The following is a 27,367-nucleotide window of genomic DNA, read 5'->3' on the forward strand; positions in this document are numbered from 1 at the left end:
CACACGTGACATTTATACCACATTACCAACCAACCAGTTATACTATGCTCAGAAGCTATGCCACCTCCGTGTGGGCCAGACCTTCCTCCCGGAGTTCTAACCTTCCAGTGACAGTATAAGCTTCCCAACCTCTCAGCCACAGAGAAGCTAAAAAACCTACCTAAAGCCAGGTCAAGCTGAAGCATGGCCATTTTGACTGCCATCAGGGTCTCTAATTCTGAGCAAAGCACTGTGCTTAGGGTTTTGCACTCCATGACCTGTGACTGGTTCATCCTCAAAAGAAGTTCCGAGATAATTAGTGTCACTCTCGTGACAAGGACAGATGTCAGGTTGCCCACCTGGGCCTGGGGGTTTGAATCAGGCAGTGGGGTGGAAAAGCTGGAACGTTGCACACTGCCCAGCCACAGTTTAAGAGAGCAGGGAGATCATATCAGGGGCCTACTGTAAAGGCTTAGTCCTTAGGCAATGGCCTCTCCCCTCTGCTCAGACAGGAGGGAATGGAGGGATGAGCTGAGAGACTGGTTCTTTTTCCTGATCAGATATGGAGAAATACAGTAATGAGGGTTTAAACATGACTCACTGCATGCGTGCGTGCGCGCGTGTGTGTGCGTGTGTGTGTGTGTGCATGCACGCGTATGTGGTATGTATGGTTATATATGTGAACATCCAGATGTGTGCACTCATGTATCCATGTAAAAGCTAGAACAGGATGTGCAGTGTCTTCCTCTGCCACCAAATACCTAATCGCCCACAGACAAGGTCACTCACGAGTCAGAAGGGTTCTGGCTACCCTAGCTGTCCAGCAGGCTCTTGGAATCCAAGAGCCTGCTGTCCTATCTTTGCCCTCAATATTTGAGGTAACAAGCATACACAGCCTTGCCTGGCTGGCTTTTTATGTGGGTGCTGGAGATCCAAACCCAGGTCCTCAAGCTTGCTGAGCAGCAATCTTACCTACTAAGCCATCCCCCTAAACCCCTAACATTGTAATTGTTCTTACAAATGTTGCTTTAGGCGGTGGCTTCTCTGCTGAGAAGGTGGAAGAAAATCCAGCATGTGAAGCTCAGCTTTCTCTCAAGAGCGAAGAGAAGAAATCCTGGGCTTGCTTTCTCCCTTTCCATCTCCTATCAAAACTCAGCAGAGGGCAGCAAACAGAAACCATGGAAAAGATAAGAGAGAAGAGGGTGCCACATGGAGAGAAAGCTACACACGCATAAACACACACCCACCCGCAGCAGCGAGCGGAATTGTTTAGCTTCCTCTAGCTTCCAAAGTATGAACACTCCGCCTCCTCCAATGAACAGGGCCAGGCAGAAAAAAGTCGAAGCTGGAGAGACAGAAGTTCTTTTCTCAGCTTGAGAGAAAATGCGCAGTGGACTGACTGGCTTTTGGTGTGTGGAGGGGAAGGGCTGCACTCAGGACATGGGTGAGGGGAGAGGAAGGTGGCCGAAGAACTGGTGGGAAGAAACAGGAAGATGGCTTCCAGCCCTCCACGCCACCGTGTTGGCAAAAACCTGGGCCCAAGCCTCCCTAGCTTCGAACAAAGACCACACTCCCAACCTCAGTCCAAGATGGGCAGGGCTAATAAGGAGACAAACTCACAGCTACAGACTCTGCATATGAGGGTAAGTCCAGGGTGTCCAAGAGATGGCATCCTGGGGATGCCTGAGCCCAATGCCTGGGGAAATGCACCAGGGCTCTGTGTAGACATGCTAGCTGCTGTCCAGAGCATCTCTTTCTTTACGAGTGTTTAGATTCTTCTGTGGGGAGCTAGCTATTCTTTCTCCCACCCAAAGGGGCCAACCCACTGCCATCTCCAGCATGGGTGGAGACCCCTGGGGCAGGCGTGTGGTTGTGATAGGTCCTGGGCATGGCAACCCCAAGGTGGGACAGGAAGGCAGGGCTCATAAGACAGTTTCTTCTCTCTTCTACACAGGCAGCCAGAGACAGACTCTCTTCCAGGATCATGTTCTGCTATCATAGGGACTCGGTCTAGGTCAGAGGTAACAGAGAAAAAGCCAGAAGCAAGAGAACCCAGATCACCCAATGCTTAGAACCAGATGGTCCCAGAGGAGCCTGTGTGCTTTTGTAGCATTTCAGGCTGAATCCACTGTTGTTCGAAATGGATACAGAAGAGAACATAAGGGGGCTCTGAGGACCAGTTAGTTTTGTCTGCTGTGGACAGCAGCCCTGCCATGTACCACACAGCTTTGAATCCCTCCACCCCAAGCAGGATCCCTTTGCAGCCCTAACGTTTAATCCATTTTATTTGCTGGCCTCGGGGACTTAGCAAGATCATCTCAGCTCTCAGGGGAAATAATGGCGGAGAAGGCACAAATATTAGTCTGTGGCGCAAAAGCCTCAGCTGTGGAACAGAGCGTGAACCTCAGAGCACTACGCTCTGGTCTGCATTTTTCCTGTGAGAACCTGTTTTAAGTGATCACCCCTTCTGGGGGGCCTCGGTTTCCATCAGACAAAAATGAAGGGGGCTGGACTAGAGGCCCTCTGAAGCCCCCCCTGCCTGCTCTGATACTTTCAGTAGTTCAACAAATGCACTCTACCTTCCCGGTCTCCGGACATCTGCAAGCAGGAAGGCCACTGTGGAATCCACCGTGAACTCATACCTGTTGCATCTACTTCCTGTCCCCACTCCACCAGACACAAGAACGGTGATTCTCTGGAGAAGAAGCAAGATTCTTATACAAACCCTCTGCTTCCATAGAAGATGTGAAGGACCAGGTAGATATGCAAAGCACAGTTGCCACTGTAAGGAGGAGCGAGCTACAACAAGGCCTCCTTCACCCCCAGGTGCCTTTTATACAGCAACAAAAGACATCCTGGATGCCATTTCTGAATAAGAGCTGGCTGTAGACAAGGTACAATTAGCAAGCTAGATGGTTATCTTTTAAATAGGCCTTTGCTTTCCCATCCCTGGTTCCATTATCTGTTATCTGTCACCGGAGCTAACACACACAAAGCTGCCGGAGAGAAGAAGCTGGAACAGGAACAAATACCTAAGTCTGGGCCTTCAGCTGGACTCTAGATCTTTCTGAAACATACTTTCAAACTCAAGGAATCCTATTTCCCACATCCCCCTTCAAAAAAAGAAAAAAAAAAAAAAAAAAAAAAGGAAAGAAAGTAAATGATGCCAGCAACCCCACTTGAGAGAAGCCTTGTTGAAGGAAAGACTAAGGCCAAGTCTGGGACTGGTGATAAAGCCTGAATAGCATTGTCTGCCCTAGCCATTATGGTGGGAGGGCACCATAATGATAGACATTTGCCTACCTCCTTTCTGAATCTACACACTCTTCACAGGGGAGGAATACAAGACCCAGAGAGGTTAAATCACTTCCCTGAGGTTGCAATGGGCTTAGGGCAAGAGAGAGCCAAAGTCAGACCTCTCTCCCAAGCTTCTCTGTGTTCATCCTTGGCAGACAGCAGGCCCAGGAGGAGGAGGCAGAAGCAGATTTGCCACAGACTTCATGTGAACCCTTCCCCAGTAGCATCAGATTTCATCTGGCCAAGCTGACAGAGCAGGGATTAGCAGTCTAAAGGATACCAACTCCACCTTGGAAAAGTAAAGAAACCACTCCAGACCACATTTCCATGGCCCTTAACTTGCTGACGGGTAAGGTTCTACTACCCGGAAGACTGAAACCGGGAGTGTGGGGTGGGGGTGGGGGTAGGGGAGGTGTTATTGATTTCCGGGTGTTCTAAGAATAAAGTTCAGCTCTGACCCAACAAGAAAAAGTCCTGATACTTAAAAAATCATAGAAATTGGTATTCCATGATGCCACCAGTCTCTACCAAACAGATACCATTACCCAGAGAAGCCATTTCTCACCAGAGTTCCAGGCTCTGAAGTGGGAGGAGCTGCACTTGGGATTCCTACTGTGGGATGTTCAAAACCAGCTCCCAAGCTCAGCAAAATGAAAACCATTCCTAGAATTAAACCAAGATGTCAGGCGGTCTAGGGAGTGGGAACAGGAAAGAAGCTCAAGGTAAAACAAAAATGGCCTTGAGGCCGGCCGCCTTTCCTTACTGAATCTTGCAACTTTCCGCCAGCTATGGGACCAGCAAGACTTCGAGCACATGATGTGCACTTTATAAATCAAATGTCCCCCCTGGTGGCTCCAGTGGGACCAGGATGAGGCATCACAGGGCAAGGCATCAGAGGACTGCTCAAACCTAGGTACGTAATCTCACAGAAAAGTCACTAGAACTTCCCACGGTAATAAAGCCCCAACAGGTGTTGCTCTAGAGCAAGGTCTCATGTAGCTGAGGTTGGCCTTGAACTCCAATTCTCCTGCCATCACCTCCCGAGTACTGCAATCACTGGCGTGCATCTCAGGTTTATGTGTCGCTGAGGATTGGACACAGGCAAGCACTCGATCAACTCAGCTACATTCCAGACCAGCACTTATTTCTACCAGAAAGATCACGGACATGCTTGGAGTTGACTCAACCAGTTAGCCAGAATGCTAACTGGTTCATCACTGTCCCAACAACTCTGGATGCTGAAGACTGTTTCCCAGCTAGCCACCTGATATAGAGGGGTGGGAGAGGCCGGTCTCTTTCCTGGAGGCCGGCTGACATTCAGAGGGACTGGAGGGCTTTGCATCTGCAGGAGAGTGGAACACAAAGGGGCTGTGTGGAAATTTGGCAGACTGTTCCCAGAAAGGCAGCCCATGAATGCTGAATCCTGCCGTACCTACCAGGGCCCATCCCTGGGAAACAGTTCCCTTCTGTGACCCCCCAAGAAGCAAAGATAATCACACAGAAGCCCTCCGAACCCTTTACTATTTCTTCCTGCCCTTTATGCCATCCCAGAGACGCAGACAAAAATATGGAGCATGTAAACCAGCCCTCTCAGTGAGATCCGGGTAGCGCCTCCAAGAGGTACTCAGTGTCTGTCTCTGTCTCTGTCTCTCTCTCTTTCTCTCTTTCTCTGCTCAAAAGGTGGCCTTACTGCATCAATAGCCTTTTTGTACAGTTAGTAATTCACCATGAAAGCTAAGGCCAAACTGACAGTTAACCTTGACCTTCTTGTTACACATCTGGGTCTATAGAAAATGAAAATTAGGATGTCTCTGGCCTTCACAGCAGAACTCTCTACATGCAGAGGCAGAATGTCAAAGGCTATTTTAGAACTGCTCACAGCTATTCCACAGGAGTCTGACCTGACTGGACACGCCCCCCTCAGCCAGGGCTGTGTTCAGCAGAGCATCCCAAGGTAGGAATGTTATAAAGGGTCCCAGAAAAGGAAAAAGAAAGTGGCCCTGCCTCACTCTCCACGGGCACATTGACAGCATCATAGAATGTTGGCATCAAATCATGTACACGGAGCAAGCAAGGCTCAGAGTGGGAGACCAGATTCATCTATGCACAACAAGTTAACAGTTGAGCTAAGAACACTAAGTCTGGCCTCCCGCCACTGATGCCACATGGGGCAGTAACAGAGGAAAGAGATTTCCCACAGGAAAACCCCACTCAGACAAAGAGTTTAAGGGAGAGGGCTCTAAACTGGCTTTCAGAATTTGAAGCAGGGATTTAGAAATAGCGTCTCTCCTAACTTTCCAAACCGTAAGATCTACCAGATAGATAGATCACCCAGACCTTGAGGATGATTTACAAATTACCAGAGTGACAAGCCAAGTTTAAATTGATCAGCTCTGTAGCCAAGAGTCTTCCATGCCCCAGAAGCCAGAATGCCCCGATGGCAGCCCTAACACTGGAAGGGAAGGGGTTGGGGCTGGGGGTGGGGGGTGGGGTGGGGTTTAAAGCATCAATCTCAAGAAGTCAGCCTCTTCCCTCAAGGCCAGCCAGCAGTCAGTCAAGGCTGACCCTGGTGCACATCTGCCCACTTCCCATGGGACCAAGAAAATCCCCTAAGCAACTCTTAAATGTCCCACTGGAGAAATAGTTCAAGCATGCCTACACTTGCAGGGAGCTGGGGTAGAAAAGCTGGGATGGCTGGAAGAAAGTGACAGAGCTTATCTATTCCAGGAGGCTTCGAGTCCACATGCAGGCACTCTACAAGAAACATATCTCAGCACAAAGAAGGAAGGCTGGAGGTGTTCTGGGGGCACTTGAGACCTGTGGCTCTGGGACATAGGGAGGGCCCTCTACCAGAGCTTCTAGACTCTCCTGAGTGTCAAAGGCAGCAAGTTCAATGACAGACACTCAATCCTTACTTGACCTCCTCTGGGGCATGGGCTCAGTATTCTCAAGAGAGGCACAGAATCTGACTAGGATACAGATTGAGTGGTGTGGGAGGTGAGGAGAGAGATGGTCTGGTCTTCCAGGTTAGATTCCCAGCAACCACACAGTGATTCAGAGCTATCTGTAACTCCAGTTTCAGGGGATCCTATGACCTCAGTGAGCCAGACACGTGTGTGGTACAGACATACATGTAGGAAAGGCACACATACACACGAAGGAAATAAAGAAAGATGAAAGAGAGAAGAGAGAGAAAGAAAGAGGGAGGGAGGGAAAGAGAAGAAGAGGGAAGAGAAGAGAAGAGAAGAGAAGAGAAGAGAAGAGAAGAGAAGAGAAGAGAAGAGAAGAGAAGAGAGAAAGCAAGCTCGTTCCAAATGGGGGACTTAGAGGAGACCCAGGAGTGCCTCTGTAGATGGCAAACCAGGAAGGATCTGGTCTGACTCAAAACACTCGAACCAGCAGGCGAGAGTGAGGGCTAAGGGCAGATTTACTGAAGCACACCGACAAGAACGACCAGAATCTCTACTCCTACCTCAGAACGAACAATCCTGGGTGGCACGGAGATGCAGGTAAGGATCCTCCAAAAAAGAGAAAGCTGAAGAGGCCAGGAATAATAGACGGCAATAAGAGGAGTGGGGGTAAACTAGGAAAAGGGCCTAGGGCTGAACACTATTTTAGGCTGGAGTAGGAGCCTGGATAAGTCTTTGACCTTCCCGAAGCCTCGATGTTGCCATCCCCAAAATGGGAAGCCTCAGAGCAGACACGAAGGATAGGTGGAACAAGGAACTGCAGGGTGGGAGCGAAGTGAGGGAAAGAGTGCTCCCCACTCTCGGCCGCGGACCACTCACCTGTACCGCCGCGGGGGGCACCGCCGCACCCAATCCCCCAGGGTTGCCGTCGAGCTGCCGCTCGCGGTACAGAGCCCAGAGCCCCACGTTGGGCAGCAGGACAAGGGCCGCCAGAGCCAGCGCCACCGCCTGCAAGAGCCGCTTCTCTTTGCGCCTCATCGGGGCCGGTCCGCCCCGCCGCGCCTGCCCCCGGCTTTGCGCGTCCGCCCGTCCGCCCGGCGGCGGCAGCAGTTCGGCCAGCAGAAGCGGCCGCGACGCCGGCCCCGCTCCAACTCCGCGGCACTTCCGCTGCTCGCCGGTGGGGGAGCCGGGCGCCTCCACCGTGTCACCGCCGTGGGGGTGCGCTCCAACCCCATCATCCCCTGGCATTTCATTCCACGTCCTGCACCTCGCCTTCCGCCAAGAGATGCACGGCTGAGTCCTATGCGCCTCCATCGTTCAATCCTCCATCTATTTTTAGAGCATCTCCGTCCTCCAGGATGCAAGAGGGCCCCGGCTCCTGACTGCTACACCCCCCCGCGGGCCCCAATGGTGCGTCCTCCTTCTCCGCCGCTCCCCGCCCGCTGCAGCTTTGCCAAAGTCCCGGAGTTAGGGAGTTGGGCGCTCGCTGGGGCCGCGGGGCACGCGATCGGGGACGCCCCGGGAAACTCGCTCGGCTCTCAGCCAGCGAGAGCCCCGGGGCTGCGGGGACACGCTACAACCTACTGCGCTGGGATGCTGCAGTCCACTCTTCCCGGTTCTGCCTCGGGACGTGCTAATCAAACCTGCCTTTGACCTGGGGACTCTGTACAACTGGTATGCAGAGGGCACCTTGCGCACCGCTCAGTCGTCAGTCGGGTTTCCTTCTTCATCTCCAAACTGTGAAGTGCTGGATGCTCCGTCACTAGTCCGGCTTCTTTGCAAAACCATCGAGGAGCTGACCGGAGCCTCCTTGCAAGAGCTATTCTCATGCACATCCAAGCCAGTGGACTTGGACTGCCTGCCAGTCCTAACTGTGCTTCTGGACACGGTGCCCAGAGCACGTTCCCAAAACCTAATGTCCTTTTCTCTCTCGAATTCAAACCACCAGCGAGCGCCCACGGTGGGCCCGATACTGTGAGCCAGGAGTGACGAGCAAGGAAAAGCAGAACTCGCACTGATACCTGTTGTTGGGGTGGGGGGCGCAGAACCGAAAGCTCAGCTGTGCATAGCAGAGCCTGGAAGACTTGTCCAAAGAAATCTGGATTCTGAGCTGCTGACCGGAGTTCACATGAAGTCTGTGGCATCGTCTTCCAGGTGCTGAGTGCCTGTCTTTTATTTTAGCAGCTTGCTCCAGGATGCCCAAGGACAGCCCCCTCCTCCCTGCTTTCCTCTTTACCAACCTTCCTGCGGGCTCACACATTGGCTCTAATCCTCTGCTTGTCCAGCAAAGCCACTGAGCCCTGTGGCTACCACTATCCTGGGACTAGTGTCCTAAATTCTAGCCTTGCATGTCTAACTCCAGGCTGAGCAGTGAATTGTTTTCTGACATCACAGCTCGGGTCACTCATGGTCACTGCAGAGTCCACAGTCTCCGGTTATATTTCCCCTAGGGTAAAATATTTCCCCCTCTGCCTGGCCTTTCTTCCTTTGGTTCCGCTGCTGGCTTTGTATGCTCTTCGAAGTGCTGTTGACCATACAGATCCTTGGACCTAAAAAACAAAACAAACCAAACAAACAAAACCCCAAAACCTCTTTATCTATGTCAGGGGACATCTCTATGTCTAGGGAAATCACTGTCTCTTCTTCCAAGTCTCCTCAAACCCAGCCCCCTTGCTGTTTATCAGACACTCCTGGGTCTTTGTCTTATCGCCCATACCTAGATGTACCCTCTGATCATTCTTCTGTTTATAACTCCGACCCTTACATCTTTTAAAAAAATAATTTACAGAGACTGAGAAATGCCTGGTAGTTCAGAGCACTTGCTGCTCTTCCAGCGGACATGGGTTCAGTTCCCTGGACCTGTGTTTGGCTACCAGCACCCACATGAGACAGCTTACAACTGCCTATAATTTAGTTCCAGGTCATCTGATATTCTCTTCTGGCCTGTGTGGGCACCTTGTGGTGCACGGGCATACATTTAAGTACATACATATACTCATAAATAATAAATGTCTTTAAAAATAATTTGTAGTGTGATGCAATACACATAACAATTTTATAATTTTTAAACATTTAAAAAACACTTTTATTACACTGTGTGTGCGTGTATGTATGTGTGTGTGTGTGTGTGTGTGTGTGCGCGCGTGCGTGCGTGCGTGCCTCAGAAGGATGAAGGATGTTTCTAAGACTTAGGAAGTAAGTTAGTCTCACAAGACTCAGGAAGTTTAAAAAGTTAAAAGATGTCAAGTTTCCGCCCCAAAGTTACATAAGCTGTAATAATCCTGGGGAGAAAGGATCCTCAGAATCAACCGTGCTGCCCTCAAGGTGTACAGTGAGCTCCAAGGTGCGTGAGCTAGCATCCACACTGGTATGGGCTTTTTAGTGACGACCCTGAAAATAGCCCAAATAGCCAGCTGGCTGGCTCCCTAAGATAGACTTGGGTGATATCATTTCTTTGGTATGTTGTCAGTGTCCTGTCTGTGACAGACATTTGCTCACATCTCCCCAGGAGAAGTCACACATGCATACCCTATGTTTGTTTATCCAGTTAGCTATTGATGGACAGTTGGGCTATCCCCATCATTCCCCAATTGTGCATAATGCTGAGTCCTGTCTGTGTCTGGTGCTGTCGTGAGTATGCAGTGTTGCTGTAGCTAGTTAGCACTGCTTCCCCACCCTGGAGCATGGTGTGGGGAGCTGCATCTATCATGCCCCTGTTGTAAACACTGTGGCTTTCCTTACCTTAGAGTAACTCATGAGAGGGCTCAGGAGATGGCTCAGTCAACAAATCTCTCACCTCACAAGCCTGAGGACCTGAGGACCAAGCCACACAACCCGATTTAAAAGCTAGGATTATAGAAGTGCACGCCTGTAATCCCAGTGATGGTGAAGGGGGGTGGAGAGAGGTGGAGCCCTAGAAACTCTCTGGTCAGCTAAAGCAAAGAAAGAGGGGGAAGGTGTCTGTGCAATGACGTCAAACCTGTCCCTGGACCTCCACATGCATGTGCATGCACACACCAAAAACCCAAGAGACTCCTTAGCTCAAAGCCTAGGTTTATGCCATGTTTCATCCTCTCCCAGTTACCTTGGTTTTTGATGCCTTAAACACACACACACCTGACAGCCTCACCTCAGGGCCAATTCACATTAGCTTTGTCAACTTGACCCAGTCTACAGCCATCTGACAGGGGACCCTCAATGGAAGAAGTGCTTAAATCAGATTAGCAGACAGGCACATCTGCAGGGGGATTGTCTTGATTATTTGATGTTGGAAGGCTCAGGCTGCAGTGAGAGGTCCCTAGGCAGGAGGTCATGGGTTGTAGAAGAAAGCTAGAGGAACATGGGACTGAGTAAGAGTGAACTAGAGAGAAAGCAAGCAGCCTTCTTCCCTGGTTCCTGGCCCTAGCCCCTACATTGACTTACTGCAATGATAGACTTTGACCTGGATGTATAAGCCAAACGAACCCCTCTCTGTCTCCCAAGTTGCTTTTGGCCCGTGTTTTATCACAGCACCAGAAGACAACTTCTAGAACTCTTCCTCTGAACCTTTGCAGGCTTCTCTTCAATTTTTCAGGAACCAGACCAGAGGTCCCACCCCTTGAGATGACTTCCCTAGCCTCCATCTCTGAAATCTTATCTCCATTTGCTTGGTTTTCTTAAGAGCAGGTCTGAAGCTGAGCCTCCCTGTCAAGAAGACAAGTCCCAAGCATTTGGAAAAGCAGGGTTTCCTTGTCTCCTAGAAACACATCCATCTCAGCCAACACATGCCCTGCCTTTACTGCTAACCAGGAAACCAGAGCCTCTTCCTGCAGAGGAATTTGTGGTAAGTACCCAAGGACCTTACTTAGCTCACTGTCTCCCTACATCTTGTGAAGCTCAGGACCCAACTGGATGTCCTGCTCAGTAATTCCTGACTGGGTGAAGCATGCAGTTAATGTCACTAGGGGAGGAATGCATTCCGCCTTGCTCCCCTCCCCCTCTTCTTTCAGCTCCCTAGAGCATCCCACAGGAAATTGGATTTGAGCTTTCTCTCATGACTTAGCAAAGTCACTTGTTGATCAAAGCTCACAGCAGCTCAATCTGTCCCCAATGGGGACTCGAGTCAGAGAAGCCAGCTTTAATCTGAAGTCTCTTTGATCACTTTCTACCATCTGGGATGGACCCGACAGAAGGAGGGCTCCCTGGACTTTATCCTATTCACAGAGAAAAATGCCACTTCCCCAGAAAACTGAGCTAGCCTGAACTGAAATCCACAGGAGCTGTTACGTTCAGATTAAGTCTCTAAGCCTGGAATGATCGTTAAATGAGATAATGCACTCAAAGACTAATGGCAGACCCTGTCCAATGTGAGCATAATAACTGTGGATGGAAAGAACTCTCAGCACCAACAGGTACATAGAAACAAAGTGATAGCTGCAGGGCAGGTCAGACTGCTCTGGCTTCTTCTTGCCTGAAACCATCTACAGATACCTTCTTCCTGCTCCTCTGTTTCTGGCCCTGAGACCCTGCATTTGCTCTTGATTCTGCCAGCTGCTTGCCAGATCTCCCACGTGGCCAGCTGGCACTCATCCCCCAGTCCCTGTGAGAACATGACCTCTTCACATCCATCCTTTTGAAAATTCTCTCTTCCGTACCTTGAGCTCCATGCAGATTCGTAACATACTGCACACAGCCCTCTTGGCCACAGGCTTATCTCCTCCTCCATCATTGGAGGCTCTCAATAGAGTATCCACTTAGAGCCTTGGGGCAGGCATCTTACCTCCTCACACCCTGCCACATCCTGGAGCTGAAGGAGAATATGGACTCTGACACTTCAGAAGGGATTACATTCTGTGTCCTACCAGAGTCTCTGCTCCTCCTTCCCAGTCTCACTTCTCTTTGCATGTCTTTTAGGATCTGTTTGTTTCATGCCTGGCTGGGCCCTCAGTGTTCTATCCTGTCACCAGTAACAGACAGAGCCTCAAAGGAGAGTGTGACAGGTGCAAGCCTGCAGCATGCAGCTCCAGCTGGGTGTCCTCCCCTTCCCTTCAGAAGCCCTGTTGCAAAGCCAGGCTTGGCGTGGCTAAGCTCTGAGCAGAGGGACATGAAGTCCTTGAGGTATAGGCGAGGTCAGTCTGTTTCAAACACTCTTTAATCTTGTCAAGGCCTTGAGCAGATTCAAGTTCCTATTTCTTACTCAGCTGGGCTTGGTGCATATCTGTAACCTCAGCACTTGGGAGAAGGAGGTAGGACAATTAGAAGTCCAGTGCCAGCCTGAACTATTATACATGGAGGAGCAGCCTGGACTACACATGGAAGGCAGGTGGGACTATATGAAATTCTCTCTCTCTCTCTCTCTCTCTCTCTCTCTCTCTCTCTCTCTCACACACACACACACACACACACACACACACACACGGGGGGGTGGGGAACACATGTACACACACTGAAAAACAAACAACAACCAAGTGGGGGCTGGAGAGATAACCCAGCAGTTCAGGGCATTTGCTGCTCTTGCAGAGGCTTCAGTTCCCAGCACCCATATAGCAATTCCCAGCACCCCCAACCATCAGTAATTCCAGTTTCACAGGATCTGACTCCCTCTTCTGGCTTCTGAGGATGTCAGATACATACCCAGTGTACGTACAAGCACGCAAGTGAGCCGCCCTGTCCTGGTTTGTATCTCTGTTGTGGTGGTAAAACACCGATCAAAAGCAACTTGGAAAGGGGTTACAGGTTACAGTCCCTCCTCAGGGGAAGGCAAATCCAGAACCTGGGGGCAGGAATTGAAGCAGGGATCAGGAAGGGATGCTGCTTATTGCCTTGCTTTCCAGTTTGTTCAGCTTGCCTTCTTGTATTACTTAAGACCACCTGCCCAGGGAACTAGAGTTACAACCAAATGTGAGCCACCATGTTGAACCCAGGGTCCTCTGCAAGTGCTCTCCACTGCTGAGCCATCTCTCCAGCTTTTGTACAAAGAAGGTGAAAGTTGAAGATGGGTGGTGGCGTGTGGGACAGAGGGGTCTCTCTAGGTGTCTGAGTCTCCCTGGTGAGTAAATTTGTTCTGCAAACACCTCTGCAGTATGAGGAGCTTGGAGGCTCTGAAGCTGTTGTCTGTGTGCCGAGGGTCACCATGCTCGTGAGGGTCACCATGCTCAGCCCTGCACCCCAGGTCAGTAAGTCAGGCTCTCCGGAGCTCTGGTTAAGCCATTCTCAGGCTACCTACCACCTTTTTTCTATAGCAAGTTAGAGCCTAGGCTGTTGTTGTTGTTGTTTACACAGTAGATCATCTGACATCCTATTAGTTTGTGGCTGCCAGCAAACTTCAGTGAGTCCAGAGAGGTCAGTTTGGATTTAACTGCCAAGAATGAATCCTGAAATCGGGCTTAGTGAGGATCAGGAGTTCAAGATCATTCTTGGCTACTTAGCAAGTTCCAGTCCAGCCTGAGCTACAAGACACCAAGTCTCCAAACAAAAACAAAACAAAACAAAACAAAACAAAATAATCTGGCCAGTGAGAGCCAGAACCACACAAAGTTAAGGCTGGAAACAGAGGCTCACAGAGAGGGCAGCACCTCCTTGCTACTATGGTAGTCTGGTTTCTTCCTCCCCGTCCGTTAACCAGGAAGTGCCCAGGGCACTTCGGCACTGTAGTCCAGAATATGGGTCCTTCTGATCCGCTCGGTTTCCACTGAGATTCACAAGTCCTCTCTCAGCTCAGAGGCTGAATCAGAAGTGATCCCACCCTCAACTGCAGTATTAGCCAATCAGAACATTCTCTCTTCTTCAGTTAAAGTGATTGTTCCAGAGTTGGGAGCCAGAACTTCTGGAAGTTACATTTGAGTGGTGAGGTTCATATCTGTAGAGGTATAAACTAGCCCCTGGGCCCTGGCTGCTTAAAGTGTTGGTTACGAGCCCGCTGTGGAGCATGGACTAGTTTAGATCCACCTTAGTTCCCGTGAAGCCTCTCAGTGTTTTAGGGAGGAGTGGAGATACATCTATAGAAGCTATGGTCGTGGCTCACACCCGTAATCCCAGGTTTTGGGGTGCAGAGGCCGAGGGTGGGGCATTGCTTTGAATTTGAGCCCAGCCTCTGCTATTGGTCAGCCAGAACTTGGGGGCGGAGTCATATATTTGTTCTGAATAGACTGGACCCTAGGTTAGCCAGGGAAGGGATGCAGAGGGAGACAGAATGGTGCCAGGATGTCTCAAATAGTTTTCTTGCTATAATTTTGCCCCTTCAAGTGGCCACAGCTCTAGTCACTCTGCTTTTTACACAGAAGCCTTCTCCTCTAGGCTCTTGTCCCAGCCCCTGCTCTCCCATGCAGGCTCACTGATGGATGACACACATTTCCAGCCCTGGAGTACAATGCTTCCCTTGTGGTCACCTACCCCCCACCCCCACCCCCAGCCTGTTGTTCTTTTAAATTCTTCTTTAATTTATTGGTGTGACTTACCAAGACCCACAGTCAAGGTGAGCCTCCTAAGAACATAGGAAACAGAAGTGGAGCCCACAACAAAACCCCCGACTATCACCTGGGCCTCCACTCCACCCGGCATCTCGCAAGGGACCTAATAACGCTACTTTATTGCCTAGTAAAATCTACATGTATTCCTAGCCTTCTGGGACTGCTCTGTAGGACAGATTTCAGATGCCTGCAAGAGCCTATGATTAGATCCCAGCTGCATCCGGTGGCTTCAGGGATGCCCCTTCCTCTGTAGACTGGACTGGCTCAGATGGGAAGGTTGAGTTTGAGGTGCTTGGACCTTCTCAGAAACCAGAGTCCAAGGCTAGAGTAGCCAGTGTCTCACACTCACCCATGCCTCATGTTTATCTGCACTGACCCCTCCCAGATTGGCGCTCTAATATTTCAGATAGTTACTGGTGGTGTTGAGGAGAAAACTAAATTTTCTTGTTTTTTTTTTCTTTAATCTCTCTCTTTATAAAAACTTTTTAAAAAGACTTACTTATTTATTATATAGATACCATTCTGTCTGCATGTATGTCTGGCCAGAAGAGAACACCAAATCTCATTACAGATGTCTGTGAGCTACCATGTGGTTGCTGGGAATTGAACTCAGGACCTCTAGAAAACCATCCAGTGCTCTTAAGTGCCGAGCCATCTCTCCAGCCCAAGTTTTCTTGTTTTGTCTTGTGCATAATGCCGTGGATTGTGGCAAGTGACCCATAGGTTGAGAAGTGGTGCCCTATATCCTGATCTCTACCTTCATAAGATTAAGATGCTCTGCCAAATAGCTTTGAAATGTTCAGTCAAGTTCTTATGTGAATGAAACAAAGAAATAAAAAGAAACGGACATGACTGTTGAGGTATTGCTCACGTGGACTCATGTGTTTGAGTATGCTTGGCTCATAGGGGGATCCGCTATTGGGAGGTGTGGCCTTGTTGGAGGAAATGTGTCACGGTGGGGGAGGGCTTTGAGGTGTCCTGTGCTCGAGTTACACCCAGTGTGGCAGGCAGTCTTCTTCTGCCGCCTGTAGATCTAGATGTAGAACTCTCAGCTCCTCCAGCATCATGTCTGCCTGGGCGCTGCCCTGCTTCCCACCATAACAACAATGGACTAAACCTCTGAAACTGTAAGCCAGCCTCAGTTAAATATTTTCCCTTGTAAGAGTTGCTGTGGTCATGATGTGCCTTCACAGCACAGCAATGACACGCTAACACAACTACTTCTAGGTATGATGGAAAAGAAGATTTATTGTGGATAAAAGGGAGAGCATAGCCAGAGGCAGGGGCATCTGGGAGAGTCCTCAGTGGACATGACCCTGACTGAGCTGAGTCAGTGGAGTGAGGGGGAAGGAAAAAGGAGGGGAGGGGAGGGGAGGGGAGGGGAGGGGAGGGGAGGGAAGAAGAGGGGAACCAGGTGCAGCAGTCAGGAGGCCCAAAAGAAAGTAGATGAAAGATCAGATAACCAAAACGGCTGGATTATATAGGCCCTGGGGCTGGAGAAGTTTGGGGTTGGCGGAAGGGTATGCCAGCCAGTAGGGCCCTGTGACAGGTAGGGACTGGGAAGGGTATGCCAGCCAGTAGGCCCTGTGACAGGTAGGGACTGGGAAGGGTATGCCAGCCAGTAGGCCCTGTGATAGGCAGACACTGGGAACTGCATGGAGAACCTGGCAGCTAACAACCCCTCTGATATGTTAAGTAGACACTTGAGCCATTTGTCCAGGCTTGAAACCTAATGCTACGGTAACCAAAATTCCTCTAGAAATCTCCCAATCCCCCAACCCTTGAAAATCCCCCATCATCTTGCATTTTGGGGGTTACATAAACCCCACCTTCTCCTATGTTCTATGCTGTTTTCTCGAGCCCCAATTTAGGGAGACAGCTGTATGACAAAAAGAAAAAGAAAAAGAAAAAGAAAAAGAAAAAGAAAAAAAAAAGCTTGCTTAATTCTACTAAAAGAATCTGGGTCTTTACTCCGGTTGGGTGGGATTAGCACTAGGGTGCCAGTTTCAGCTACTGTTCTAGGCAAACAGGACTTGCTAGTAACTCCCAGATTAGTGTTCTTGTTCTCTCTCTCTCTCTCTCTCTCTCTCTCTCTCTCTCTCTCTCTCTCTCTCCTCTGTGTCTGATACCTCCCATAGCTGAATCATAGAAGAATCATGACCAACCTACAGAGCAGAGTGACAGAGCATGCATGTGAGGGTGGGTGTTTACAATGTAATGACCTGTGTGTATGTGTGTGTGTGTGTGTGTGTGTGTGTGTGTGTGTGTGTAAGTGTGCTCACACGTGTGCACACACAGGTGAGCAAGTAGGAGCAAAAGGCAACAGGTGTCCTGCTTTATCAGTCTCTACCTTGTTCCCTTAAGATAGAGTTTCTCACTGACCTTAGAGCTAGGCTGGCAGCCAGCAAGCCCCAGCAATCCTCCTATCTCTGTACCTAGCTTTTTACAGTGGCAGTGGGGATTTGAACTCAGGTCTTCATACTTGCAAAAAAAAAAAAAAAAAAAAAAAAAAAAAAAGTGCTTACCCACTGAGTCACACCCCCCACCCATCCCCTATCCCCAACTTTAACCTTTTGACCTTCCTGTTACTGTGCCCTGGGTATACTGCTGAGGATTGACTCTATCTAGGATTTAGTACACACTGGGCAATCAATCACTCTATACCAACTGAGCCATGTCCCCAGCCCCTGCATGTCTATTTAACATTCTTATTTTAGTAATCTGACATGTACATATGTTATAAAATTAAGTCACTTGACTATAACGAAAGGCACTCCTCCGTACATCCTGGCCCTTGGAAGCCAGTCACTTTTTAACTGTTTTAAATGTGGCTGACATTTACTGAGTATATTTATCACAGACCAAGCCCTGAGCTGAGCCCTTGCTGTACACTGCCTCCCTGAGGACTTGCAGAAGTATGCGAAGTGGGCACTATCACTTTGTTTCAGTTACAGATGGGCAACTAAGGCGGAGAGTAGTTAAATGACAGGTCAAAGGTCACATGGCTCCCGAGCAGCAGGAGTAGGATTTAAGCCCCTGCACTCTGCCTCCAGACCCCCTCACCCCCACCCCCATGCCTCTATTCATGCAACTCCGGTGGTTTCTGTGGATGATTTATTAGTTCTGCTTCTTGATTTACCACTGCAGACAGTTAGCTATTGACATTTTGGTATGATTGATGGAGCTTTCTCTCACCGAATCCCCATCTTCTGCACACAGTTTTAGATGGTTACCAGCAAAGCTGAGCCTGGCCATGGGGGACCCCTGGAGCGATAAGCAGTGCACACAAACCTCCGTTCCTTGTTCCAACTCTACAAGCAACTGTCATTTGCTTATGTAAGATCAGCTGTGAGTCGAATGATGGACAGGCTGTCTCTGGATTTCTAGTTATCCATCCCTGCCCACCATAGTGCCCACTTCTGTGTCAGATACATGCCTGGTGCTTGAGAAATTATCTCTGTGCTAGAACTAACGCAGAGGAAAGCTTAGGCGGGAGGCAGGCATGGCAAGTGTACTCTATAGTGTCAGAAGGGGAAGGCACTAAGACATGGAGACTTGAGGGGACCCCCTTTTGGATCAGCTATCAGGAAGTGGTTCACCTTGGAGCTAGACATCTGTGCCTAGAACACTTTGATGGTAGGTTCCCTGGCCTCCAGCACCTAGCCTGGTCCAACCAACCAATTCTCCATGGTCCTGCAAGGACCTCATAGTACACAGGCTCTGACCAGCAGTGTATCCCCGGCAGGCGCTGGGATTGCTCAGGGCTGGTTACATGGGCTGGAACACCTCAGATGTTCCTGTGAAGGGCCCAGCATTTAGGAGCTCTGTGTATACTGCCTCTCTGCCTGTCAGCCTCCAGCATCTCTGAATTAGCCGCCACCCCTCTGGGTATTTTTTTTTACTCATATTTATTTTAAATTCTGTGAATGTGTGTGTGTGTTAGTAATGTGCGTTGTGAAGATGCATGTGAGAGGCAAGTGTGTGCACACATGTGGAGACCAAAGCTCAACTATATGTGTTGTTCCTCTGGACCTATCAGCTTGATGTTTGAAATAAAGTCTCTCACCGGGACCTGGGGCTCATCAACCATCCAGGCTTTCTCCATCTCCCCACTGCTGGGATTATATGCATGTGCCACCAGATCTGGCTTTAAAACAAACAAACAGGGGCTGGAGAGATGGCTCAGCTGTTAAGAGCATTGGCAGCTCTTCCAGAGGACCTGGGTTCAATTCCCAGTATGCACAAGGCAGCTCACAACTGTCTGTAATTCCGGTTCCAAAGAATCTGGCACCCTCTCACAGACACACATGCAAGCAAAACATCAATGCACATAAAATAAATAAATCTTCAAACAAACAAAAGCAAACAGGGGTTCTGAGGATCAAACGCAAGCCCTCATGTTTATGCATCAGGCACTTCACCAGCTGAGCCATCTCCCTAGAACCCTTCTAAGTCATTTCTCATTCATCCTTTGTACTTCAGGTCAGCTGACATAGGGCAGACCTTCTGAACCCCCAAGGCAGATTATTTCCCCTTGTATACTAAGTGTCTGTCCCTTTATTATACTCGGCACAGTAGTAATATTGCATCTGCTGGTGTAATTGCTCATGTAATGTGGGTTGGGCCTGGCTTTTCAGACTATAACTCCCACAGGGTGGAATCCATCTCTGAGTTTCTCCACTACAGCCTCCTCCACACCCAGCACAACATCTACCAGATTGAGTGAAGGACAGGGTGGACCCATTAGCCAACTGGCCCAGCCTCTACACACTCTGAACTTTTTCACACCTAGAAATGGGGTGATGAAGCTGTCCATCCCTAGGCTCCCCAGTCTCACAGCTCGACTTCTCAGTGTGTAGTTCTGGCATCTCCGGTGACTCATGGAGACTTCTGGAGTACACTGTTCTCACCTCTCAACACATTCTTCCCCTCTTACCCCTACCCTCAGCCATCAATGCTACCACACCCTGCTATTCCTCGTGGATTCTGGGGACCAAACTCAGGTCTTTGTGCTTGTACAGCAAGCATTCTACCTCCACAGCCCACACCATAATTTTAAGAATCCAAAGATAAAGGGTTAGGGAAAACAAATGTGACTTAATACCCACCCCCCGCCCTGCCCTCCCCCCCCCCCCCACTTTCAAATACACACACTCTTGTTTACAGGCTGGGCAACAGTCCAGGACTTCATTTCCTTTCTTCTGCTTCACTGGCTGTGAGAAGCAATGCTTCTCACCTCACCAGAACCTGATGGCCTAGCTGAGTGCTGGCACAGGTGACCAAAGGATCTGCAGCATCCCAACCCTCTCCTGCCTTGGCCCCCAAGTGTAGCTGCTGATGTAGATGGGTGAAGGGGAGCCAGATAGCTAGACAGGGTCCAAGCTAGAGCAGGCAGGGCAAGGGGACTCTGCTCATCCTGCAGGGCCACAGTGTGGCTGACTTCAGGAATGTGAACGGGGCTGCCAAGTGTGGGGTCTGAAAGCCATAGTGGTGCACCAAGGATCTTCAAGGTGTGGGACAGAGTTGAGGATAAAAAGAGAAGATGGACCAGGAGCTGGTGGTGCCCACCTTTAGTCCCAGCACTCAGAAGGCAGAAAGTTCTCTGTAAGTTCAAGGACAACCTAGTCAACAGAGTAAGTTCCAGGACAGCCAAGACTACACAGAGACACTGTTTTGAAGACAAACAAACAAACAAAAAAGAGAAGATGGGTAAGCTAGGGGCCAGGGCTGGTAGTACACACCCATCGTACTGTCAGATTTTATGAAGAAGATCCTGCTAACAGTAAATTTCAACTTGGCCCTTGTAGGTCATAGTGGGTAAAAAAAATGTTTGTCAAGATAGGAAGACAGTATGCGTATTGTATTCAAGGTGTTGCCTTAATTTAACTTCTGATCATTCAATTGCTGATGTATAAGCCTCAGTTTCCACTGACGCTCAGGCCCTGCAGAGTTTTGGGTGAACCTCACTACCGGAGTGAGCTAGATAGCAAGACTCCTGTGAGAAAGGATGGTCTTTGCTGCTCTTCACAGGGGGAGAACACATCTTTAAAAGTGGTGGGCAGCACACGGGGGGGGGGTTGTCCTCAGGGGCAACCACAATGGGGGCCTTTTCTCCTTCCAGAAGGAGATAACTGATTTCTGTCAAATAACAGCAACTTGCTTTTGGCTCATTTAACCTAAGAAAGAGGCCCAGACCTTGTGGGTCTAAGGTCTGGGGCTCCCAGCGAGTTATCTAACAGTGGTGGGAGGGTGGGTAGAGTCAACTCACCCCAGGCACTGCCCCGTAGCATCTTTGGTCAGGCCACATTAGCTCTCTGAACCCTAGTTTCCTTATTGAGTCGAGGTGTGCATAGCAAGCACACAAAGAAAGCATGTGCCAGAGACTTCATTATTTATTTATCTACAGTTTAATTTTTTTTTTTTGGTTTTTCGAGACAGGGTTTCTCTGTGTAGCCCTGGCTGTCCTGGAACTCACTCTGTAGACCAGGCTGGCCTCGAACTCAGAAACCCACCTGTCTCTGCCTCCCAAGTGCTGGGATTAAAGGCGTGCGCCACCACCGCCCGGCTACAGTTTAATTTTTATTAGCGTGTGTAGTGTGTGTGGTGGAGAGCATGCTTGCCACAGAATTGAAGTCAGAGGGTAATTTTGTGAAGGTGTTTCTCATCTTCCACCCTTACGTGACTTCCTGGGGTGGAACTTAGGTTGTCGGACTCAGACAGCAAGCACCTTTACTGGCTGAGCCATCTTGCTGGCCCACGTCTGAGTCTTTATAGCTGTGACAATATGGGTGGGTATTTGGAAAGTGACAGCTTCCACCACAGCCGCTGTAGTGCTTGGCTTGGATTTTGACAAGTGGGAGGAGTTTTTCCTCTGGGTCTCAAGTCTTCCCTTTGGATATTCCTGCACTGTAAATCTCTTGCCTTTGGGCATTCTTCTAGCTGACTGTGCATCTCTGGTCTAACAGCTCAGGCAGCCTGTGTGAACATGTTCCTGGGACCCTGACTCTAATTCTGATTCACTGGGTTAGCAATGGGCCCAGGAATTTTGCATTTATATTACATTTAATTTATTTTTTGTGTAGGTGTATGCCATGGCATGCACCTGGAGATTACAGGACAACTTACAGAAGTCAGTTCCTCCTACCATGTAGGTCCCAAGGAGTAAACTCAGCTCATAAGCCTTGGTGGCAAGTGTCTTAATCTGCGGAGCCACCTCGCTGGCCTCTGAATCTGCAATTTCACAAGCTTCTCAGTTGATAGGTACATAAGAGATGAGTCTTGGGGCAAATCCTGAAGCTGAGAAAATGGCTGGTAAGGAGAAGCAAGGCTGGCCACTGAGAGCCGTATTCCTAGTCAATCTAAAGTCTTCTTAAAAATCAGAGTTGACTGAGAATGTAAGATGCCATCTGTGTATAACTATAACCTAGGAACTCAGAAATCTGAGACAGAAAGGATGGGAAGACTGGGCCAGCTTGAGCTGTGTAGCCAGACCCAAAAGAAAGAGGAAGAAGAGGAGGAAGAGAAGGAGAAAGAAGAGGGAGAGGAGGAAGAAGAAGAGGAGGAGGAGGAGGGAGACAGCTGAGGTGACAGCTCAACGGGTAGAGTTCTTGCTGAACAAGCATGGAGACCTGAGTTTGAATCTCTAGAACCCACATAAAAGCTGGAAGGGTAGCTCCTGTTTGTAACCCCAGTGATTCCACAGGGAGATGGGAGGTAGGGCTGGAAGCTCTGACCATTGGCTTGGTCTGTAAAACAGCAAAACAAGAGATTCTGTCTCAAATAAGATGAAAGGCAAGGAGGACACTAGAAATTGCTCTCCAGTCTCTCATGTGCTCTATGACAACTGTACATTTACACACACACACACAGACACACAGACACACACAGATACACACACAGACACACACACAGACACACACACAGACACACAGACACAGACACACACACAGACACACACACACACACACACACACACACACACACACACACACACACACATGCTCATAGAGGTTAAAAGCAAAAACCAAAACACACCACACTTGGAATAAGCTGCCCGGAGTAGTAGTGAACTGTGGTCCAGGAAAGCATATAGTTATAGGAGCTAGGGACCCAGACATTAGCCCAGTATTCATCGGAAACCTTTCTCACAGCCCTTATCTCTCAGGACCATGAGCTGCTAGTTCATGCCATTCAGTGGCATCCCTGATAGAGTGGGGTGTGTCCCGGTTCAAGTTTCATGTTTGAGAAGGGAACAGGGAACACATGTTCTGTGAGCCCTGATGGGAGCCAGGATATGAAGACTTTTAGACCATCAGACTATGCCAGGAGACCCCCCTCCCCCGCCACACACACAAATTGCTTCAGGAGACTGGCACCCTGCCTCTGCTCCTGGCTCCTTCTCTGCCCTCCCCTAAACAGTACATAACTGACACAAAGAGCCAGGAGCTCAAGAGCTTGGAGCTACCATCCACAGAAATTGTGCCTAACGCCCCGTGTAATCACCACCATGTGTCTTTGTCAAGAACTGGCTTCTGCTTCAGTGAGGTCCCTGGAAACTCCTCATCAAACCCTCTGCACAGAAAACAAATGGACAGGTTAGGATGGTAGCAAATCCCACTGTCCTTCTGCTGACCAAGACCCCATTTAGCAAAAACAGTTCAGCAGGGACAAAAAAAGGGAGCAATCTGTGAGCAAAGAGCTTTAGGATGTGGGGTGGGAGGAGGCTGCAGCAGGATCTAGCCACTGACTTGAGAAGAGGAGAGTTGGCATGCCAGTTATTAAGGATCTGAGGCAGAAGTTATGGGGAGAAAGGAGAGTTTGCCTTTGCTTCCTTTTCCCCAACCTATTCATTTCCCATCAGCCAACTGTGAAACCTGCAGACTGATGGACTCCTTAGAACTTCCTGATTGTGGAGAGTGGGAATGTTGCAAAGCCAAATTCAACATAATCTTCTGGTGTCCTCAGTCCTCTCAATAGCTGTTACTCACCTTCACCTGCTTCTGACCTAAGATCTGTGGGACTAACAGGAAAGACTTTCAGAATGTATTAGCTTAGCCGGCCATCATCGGCTCCAAGGCCAAGAGTGTCATCAGAGACCATCTGAGACCTACAGCAGGATCTCCCACTTTGCTGTAACCTCATGTCCCAGCAATGGATTTGACAACTGTTTTGATTTGTGAATGCCTTTTGTGTGGTAACTTTGTAGCAACAGGTCACCACATCCGTGGTGGGACACGTCATTCAAGGCAATCTGAGTCGGTGTCACTCAGATTTGGCTTGGAATAAAATCTCTCTTGTCCCCTTTGGAGAGAAAGAGGTGCTTCTGTATGGACACAGAAAAGAGCACCTTCTCTGGCACCAGGCTTGGGCGTTATTGTCTCAACCTGCCGAGGTGTCTTCTCGCCCAAGTTCTAAGCTGGTAAGTCTCGGCACAAAGCAGACGTGCCTGTATGAGTTTGAGGCTAGTGTGGCCTGGATAGTCTGAGCTCTATGCTACCCCAAGATGCATAGTAAGAGCCTGTCTGGAAAAAAATTAAGGGGATAGAGTATATCTTACCCCACCATTATCCTCGGAGACCAGATGCTTTGGAGCCATGAGTGCTTACTCCTGAGGCTGCCTTTCTCCCCCATCTAAAGACACCACGTCAGTGTCTCTGAGCTCCAGCCATCTTTGTGCCTGTAATAGCAACTTTAAGAACAGTACCCCCAAACCACATGTAGTGACTTGTGCCTTTCACCCCGGTACCTGGGAAGCATTTATGATTTGGAGGCCAGTTTGCAAAGTGAGTTTCAGAACAGTCATAGGTACATAATGAGACCCTGTCTCGGAAGGGGAAAAAAACACCCGAAAATCTAAAATAAACAAACACACCCCCCCAAAGCAAACCCAAACAACCAAAAAACAAAGACAAAAACCAAACAACCAAATCACCAAATAACCAAGCAACTAACCAACCAAACACAGAAATACCCAAAAAACAGTAGCCTCGATAGGACAGGTAGCTCACTTGGTAAAGTGTTTACTATGCAAGCAGGAAGACCTGAGTTCAACATCCCCAGAACAAAGGTCTAAAAATCTAGGTTTGGTCTCAGCGCTGGGAAGATAGGAACAGGCAGATCTCTGGAGCTCCTCCTTTCTCCCTCCCCTCCCTTTCCCTGCTCTCCCCTGCTCTCCCTTCCCCTGCCCTCCCCTCCCCTGCCCTCCTCTCCCTTAGCATCTCTTCCCTTCCTCTTTCTTCCCCATCTCTTTCTACACAGCCTAGCCTAATCGGTGAGCTCAAGGTTCAGTGAAAGACCTTGTCTCAGAAAATAAGGTGAAAAACAATTAGAGAAGGCAAGTGACCTCTCCCTCTGGCTTCCACGTGTGTGTATAGATGTGCACAGGTTTTGCCCACCCCCCCCCCCCAAATAAGAGGCCACAGACTAAGAAACGCAGTTCTAAGAGCACCACCTGCATGCCCTCAAATGTTCATAAAGATTTTGGTTCCTTTTTTTTTTTGAGTGATATAAATGAAGCATGGGGTGGCCAAGTGACTTGTGAGATGTCTTAACACCTGTAGCTGGGTCACTGGGAACAAAATCACAAGGAACATCAATTCTGACCACACCTGAAGAGATGACTCTGGGCTCTGGCTCCTGCCAGGCGTTAGAACTGTTCTTATAACTTCTCTATATTATGGTTCTTCCTTGCTGTGAAATGGAGGTCACAGGGCAATCCAAGCTCTTTCTATCTGTGACTACGACTTCCCCTAACATATTCTTGTCTTCCTCACCAGAACACATATGGCAAACAAAGAAACAAACAAACAAACAAACAAAAAACTAACCAACCAACCAAACAAAACAAACTTTTGTGTAGTTAATTTAGAACCGTGAGCTGGAGAGCACATCTTCCCTTGCCTGGGTGGACTCAGGTTAGTCACAGGCTGCTCAAGGAGGGAAGCCAGTGTCAATCTGACAGTGAGGAGATGTGACATGGACAGGCTGCTAGCCTTGGAGCCTGGGAAGGGCTGTAAGCCAAGGGATAAGAGCAGCCTCCATGGAGGAGAGGCAGGAAGTAGATTCCCCTGGGGCTCTCAAAGGGACTCAGGGAATCCATTTAGAACCTCTATGCAGGCTGTTAGATTTGAATGCAAAATGGTCCTCATTACAGGCTCATGTGTTTGAGTGCTCAGTCCCCAGCTGGAGGTGCTGTTCTGGGAGGCTATGGAACCTTTAGGGAAGTGGGCCTGGATGGAGAAAGTGAGTCTGGGGCATAAGCGTTTTTGGGTTATAGCTAGGTGTGTCTCCAGCCTGAGTTCTTTGTCTCCTGATTCTCCAGTTGAGAATGAGTGCCCACCCCTGCAGCCATGAACACTTGGCTACTGTACCTTCCTTGCCAAGATGGTCTTCACCGCCCAAACCTTGAGCTGAAATAAACCTGCCCTCCCTTCAGTTGCTCCTTTGAGACATTTTATCACAACAGTAAGGCGATATTACACAGTGTTGCAAGAGAATAAAGCTGCATTGTGTGACTCCCTAAGCATGCACTACTTTGTTACAATGAGACCTTGCCTCAAAAACAAATAACTGTAACAATAATAATTAAGGAAAAAGAGGCCATGAATTTGGGGGCAGGGGAGGTGACATAGGAGGGGCTGGAGGGGAGAATGGTGTAAATACAGGATACAAATATAAAAATTTTTAAAAAGGATAAAAAGAAAAATTAAAAATAGAAATAAATTAGAAAACAAATTCAGCTCGAATGCATTTGAGCTGTAAAAAAGCAAAGTGAAACAAAAAATAATAATAATAAGTCAAAACCCAAAATGTAACTAAATGTATTGACTGGGGTGTCTGAAGTCAAGTAGCTGGCTCAGGGTGCTACCTTTGGGTACAGACCATCTGTAGATAATACCAGGATTTGTTTCTGCCACCTCCCAGCTTCTTTCTTTTCTCTATGTCAGTGTGATGGTTAATTTTCACTGTCAACTTGACTGGATTTAGTATCACCATGGAAACACATCTCTGGGCATGTCTATTAAGGTGTTTCCAGAGAGGTTTAACTGAGGATGGAAGGCCTGCCTTGAGTGTGGGTGGCACCACTCCCTGGAGTTCTGTCATGGCCTTAATAAAAAGGAGAAAGAGAGTTGAGCATCAGCATTCATCTCTCTCAGCTTCCTGACTTCAGTTGCTGTGTGACCAGCTGCCTCAGACTTCTGCCACCATGACTCCCCAGCCATAATGGACTGCACCCTCAAACTGCAAGGCACACCAATCCCTTCTGTCCCTAAGTTGCTTATCAGGTGCCTTAGTTAGGGTTTCCACTGCTGTGAAGAGACACCATGACCAAGGCAACTCTTATAAAGAACAATATTTAATTGGGGCTGGCTTATAGAGTCAGGGATTCAGTCCATTTATCATCAAGGTGGGAAGTATAGCAGCATCCAGGCAGGCATGGGACTGGAGAAGGAACTGAGAGTTCTACATCTTGTTTCAAAGGCAACTAGAAAACTGGAAACCTCAGGCAGCTAGGAGGAGGGTCTCAAAGCCCACTCCCACAGGGACACACTTCCTCCAACAAGCCACACCTACTCCAACAATGCCACACCTCTTAATAGTGCCATTCCCTGAGCTAAGCATATTCCTGTGTCATCTGCTCACATGGGTAGGTCAGATGGGCTTTCTAGTGTTCTAGTAAATATTTAATATCAGTTGGTGGTTTCTACCCCACCTTTGATCATTTGGTTCCCAGAT

At 48.9% G+C, this 27,367-nt stretch overlaps 1 protein-coding gene and 1 long non-coding RNA gene across 6 annotated transcripts in view; one reads left to right on the plus strand and one right to left on the minus strand.

The window, feature by feature from the left end:
- Galnt10 (polypeptide N-acetylgalactosaminyltransferase 10) overlaps positions 1–7,506 on the minus strand; it is a 146,276-nt gene extending 138,770 nt beyond the window's left edge. The window contains exon 1 of the mRNA XM_034505238.2: positions 7,065–7,506. Within this exon, the coding sequence (XP_034361129.2) occupies positions 7,065–7,499 (435 nt within the window). The 5' untranslated portion in view covers positions 7,500–7,506. The remainder of the gene's footprint in view (positions 1–7,064) is intronic.
- The window catches only part of LOC143442800 (uncharacterized), an 81,177-nt gene continuing 61,187 nt past the window's right edge, over positions 7,378–27,367 (plus strand). The window contains exons 1-4 of one of the 5 annotated variants that reach the window (XR_013111294.1): positions 7,378–8,339; positions 10,851–13,145; positions 13,246–13,335; positions 15,147–15,495. This is a non-coding gene — a long non-coding RNA (uncharacterized LOC143442800). Of the gene's footprint in view, positions 8,340–10,850; positions 13,336–15,146; positions 15,496–27,367 lie in introns of those variants that run through there. The other 4 variants (XR_013111295.1, XR_013111296.1, XR_013111292.1 and 1 more) reach the window with 4 other exon arrangements.

This window comes from Arvicanthis niloticus, chromosome 6 (assembly GCF_011762505.2).
Source record: "Arvicanthis niloticus isolate mArvNil1 chromosome 6, mArvNil1.pat.X, whole genome shotgun sequence".
NCBI lineage: Eukaryota > Metazoa > Chordata > Mammalia > Rodentia > Muridae > Arvicanthis > Arvicanthis niloticus.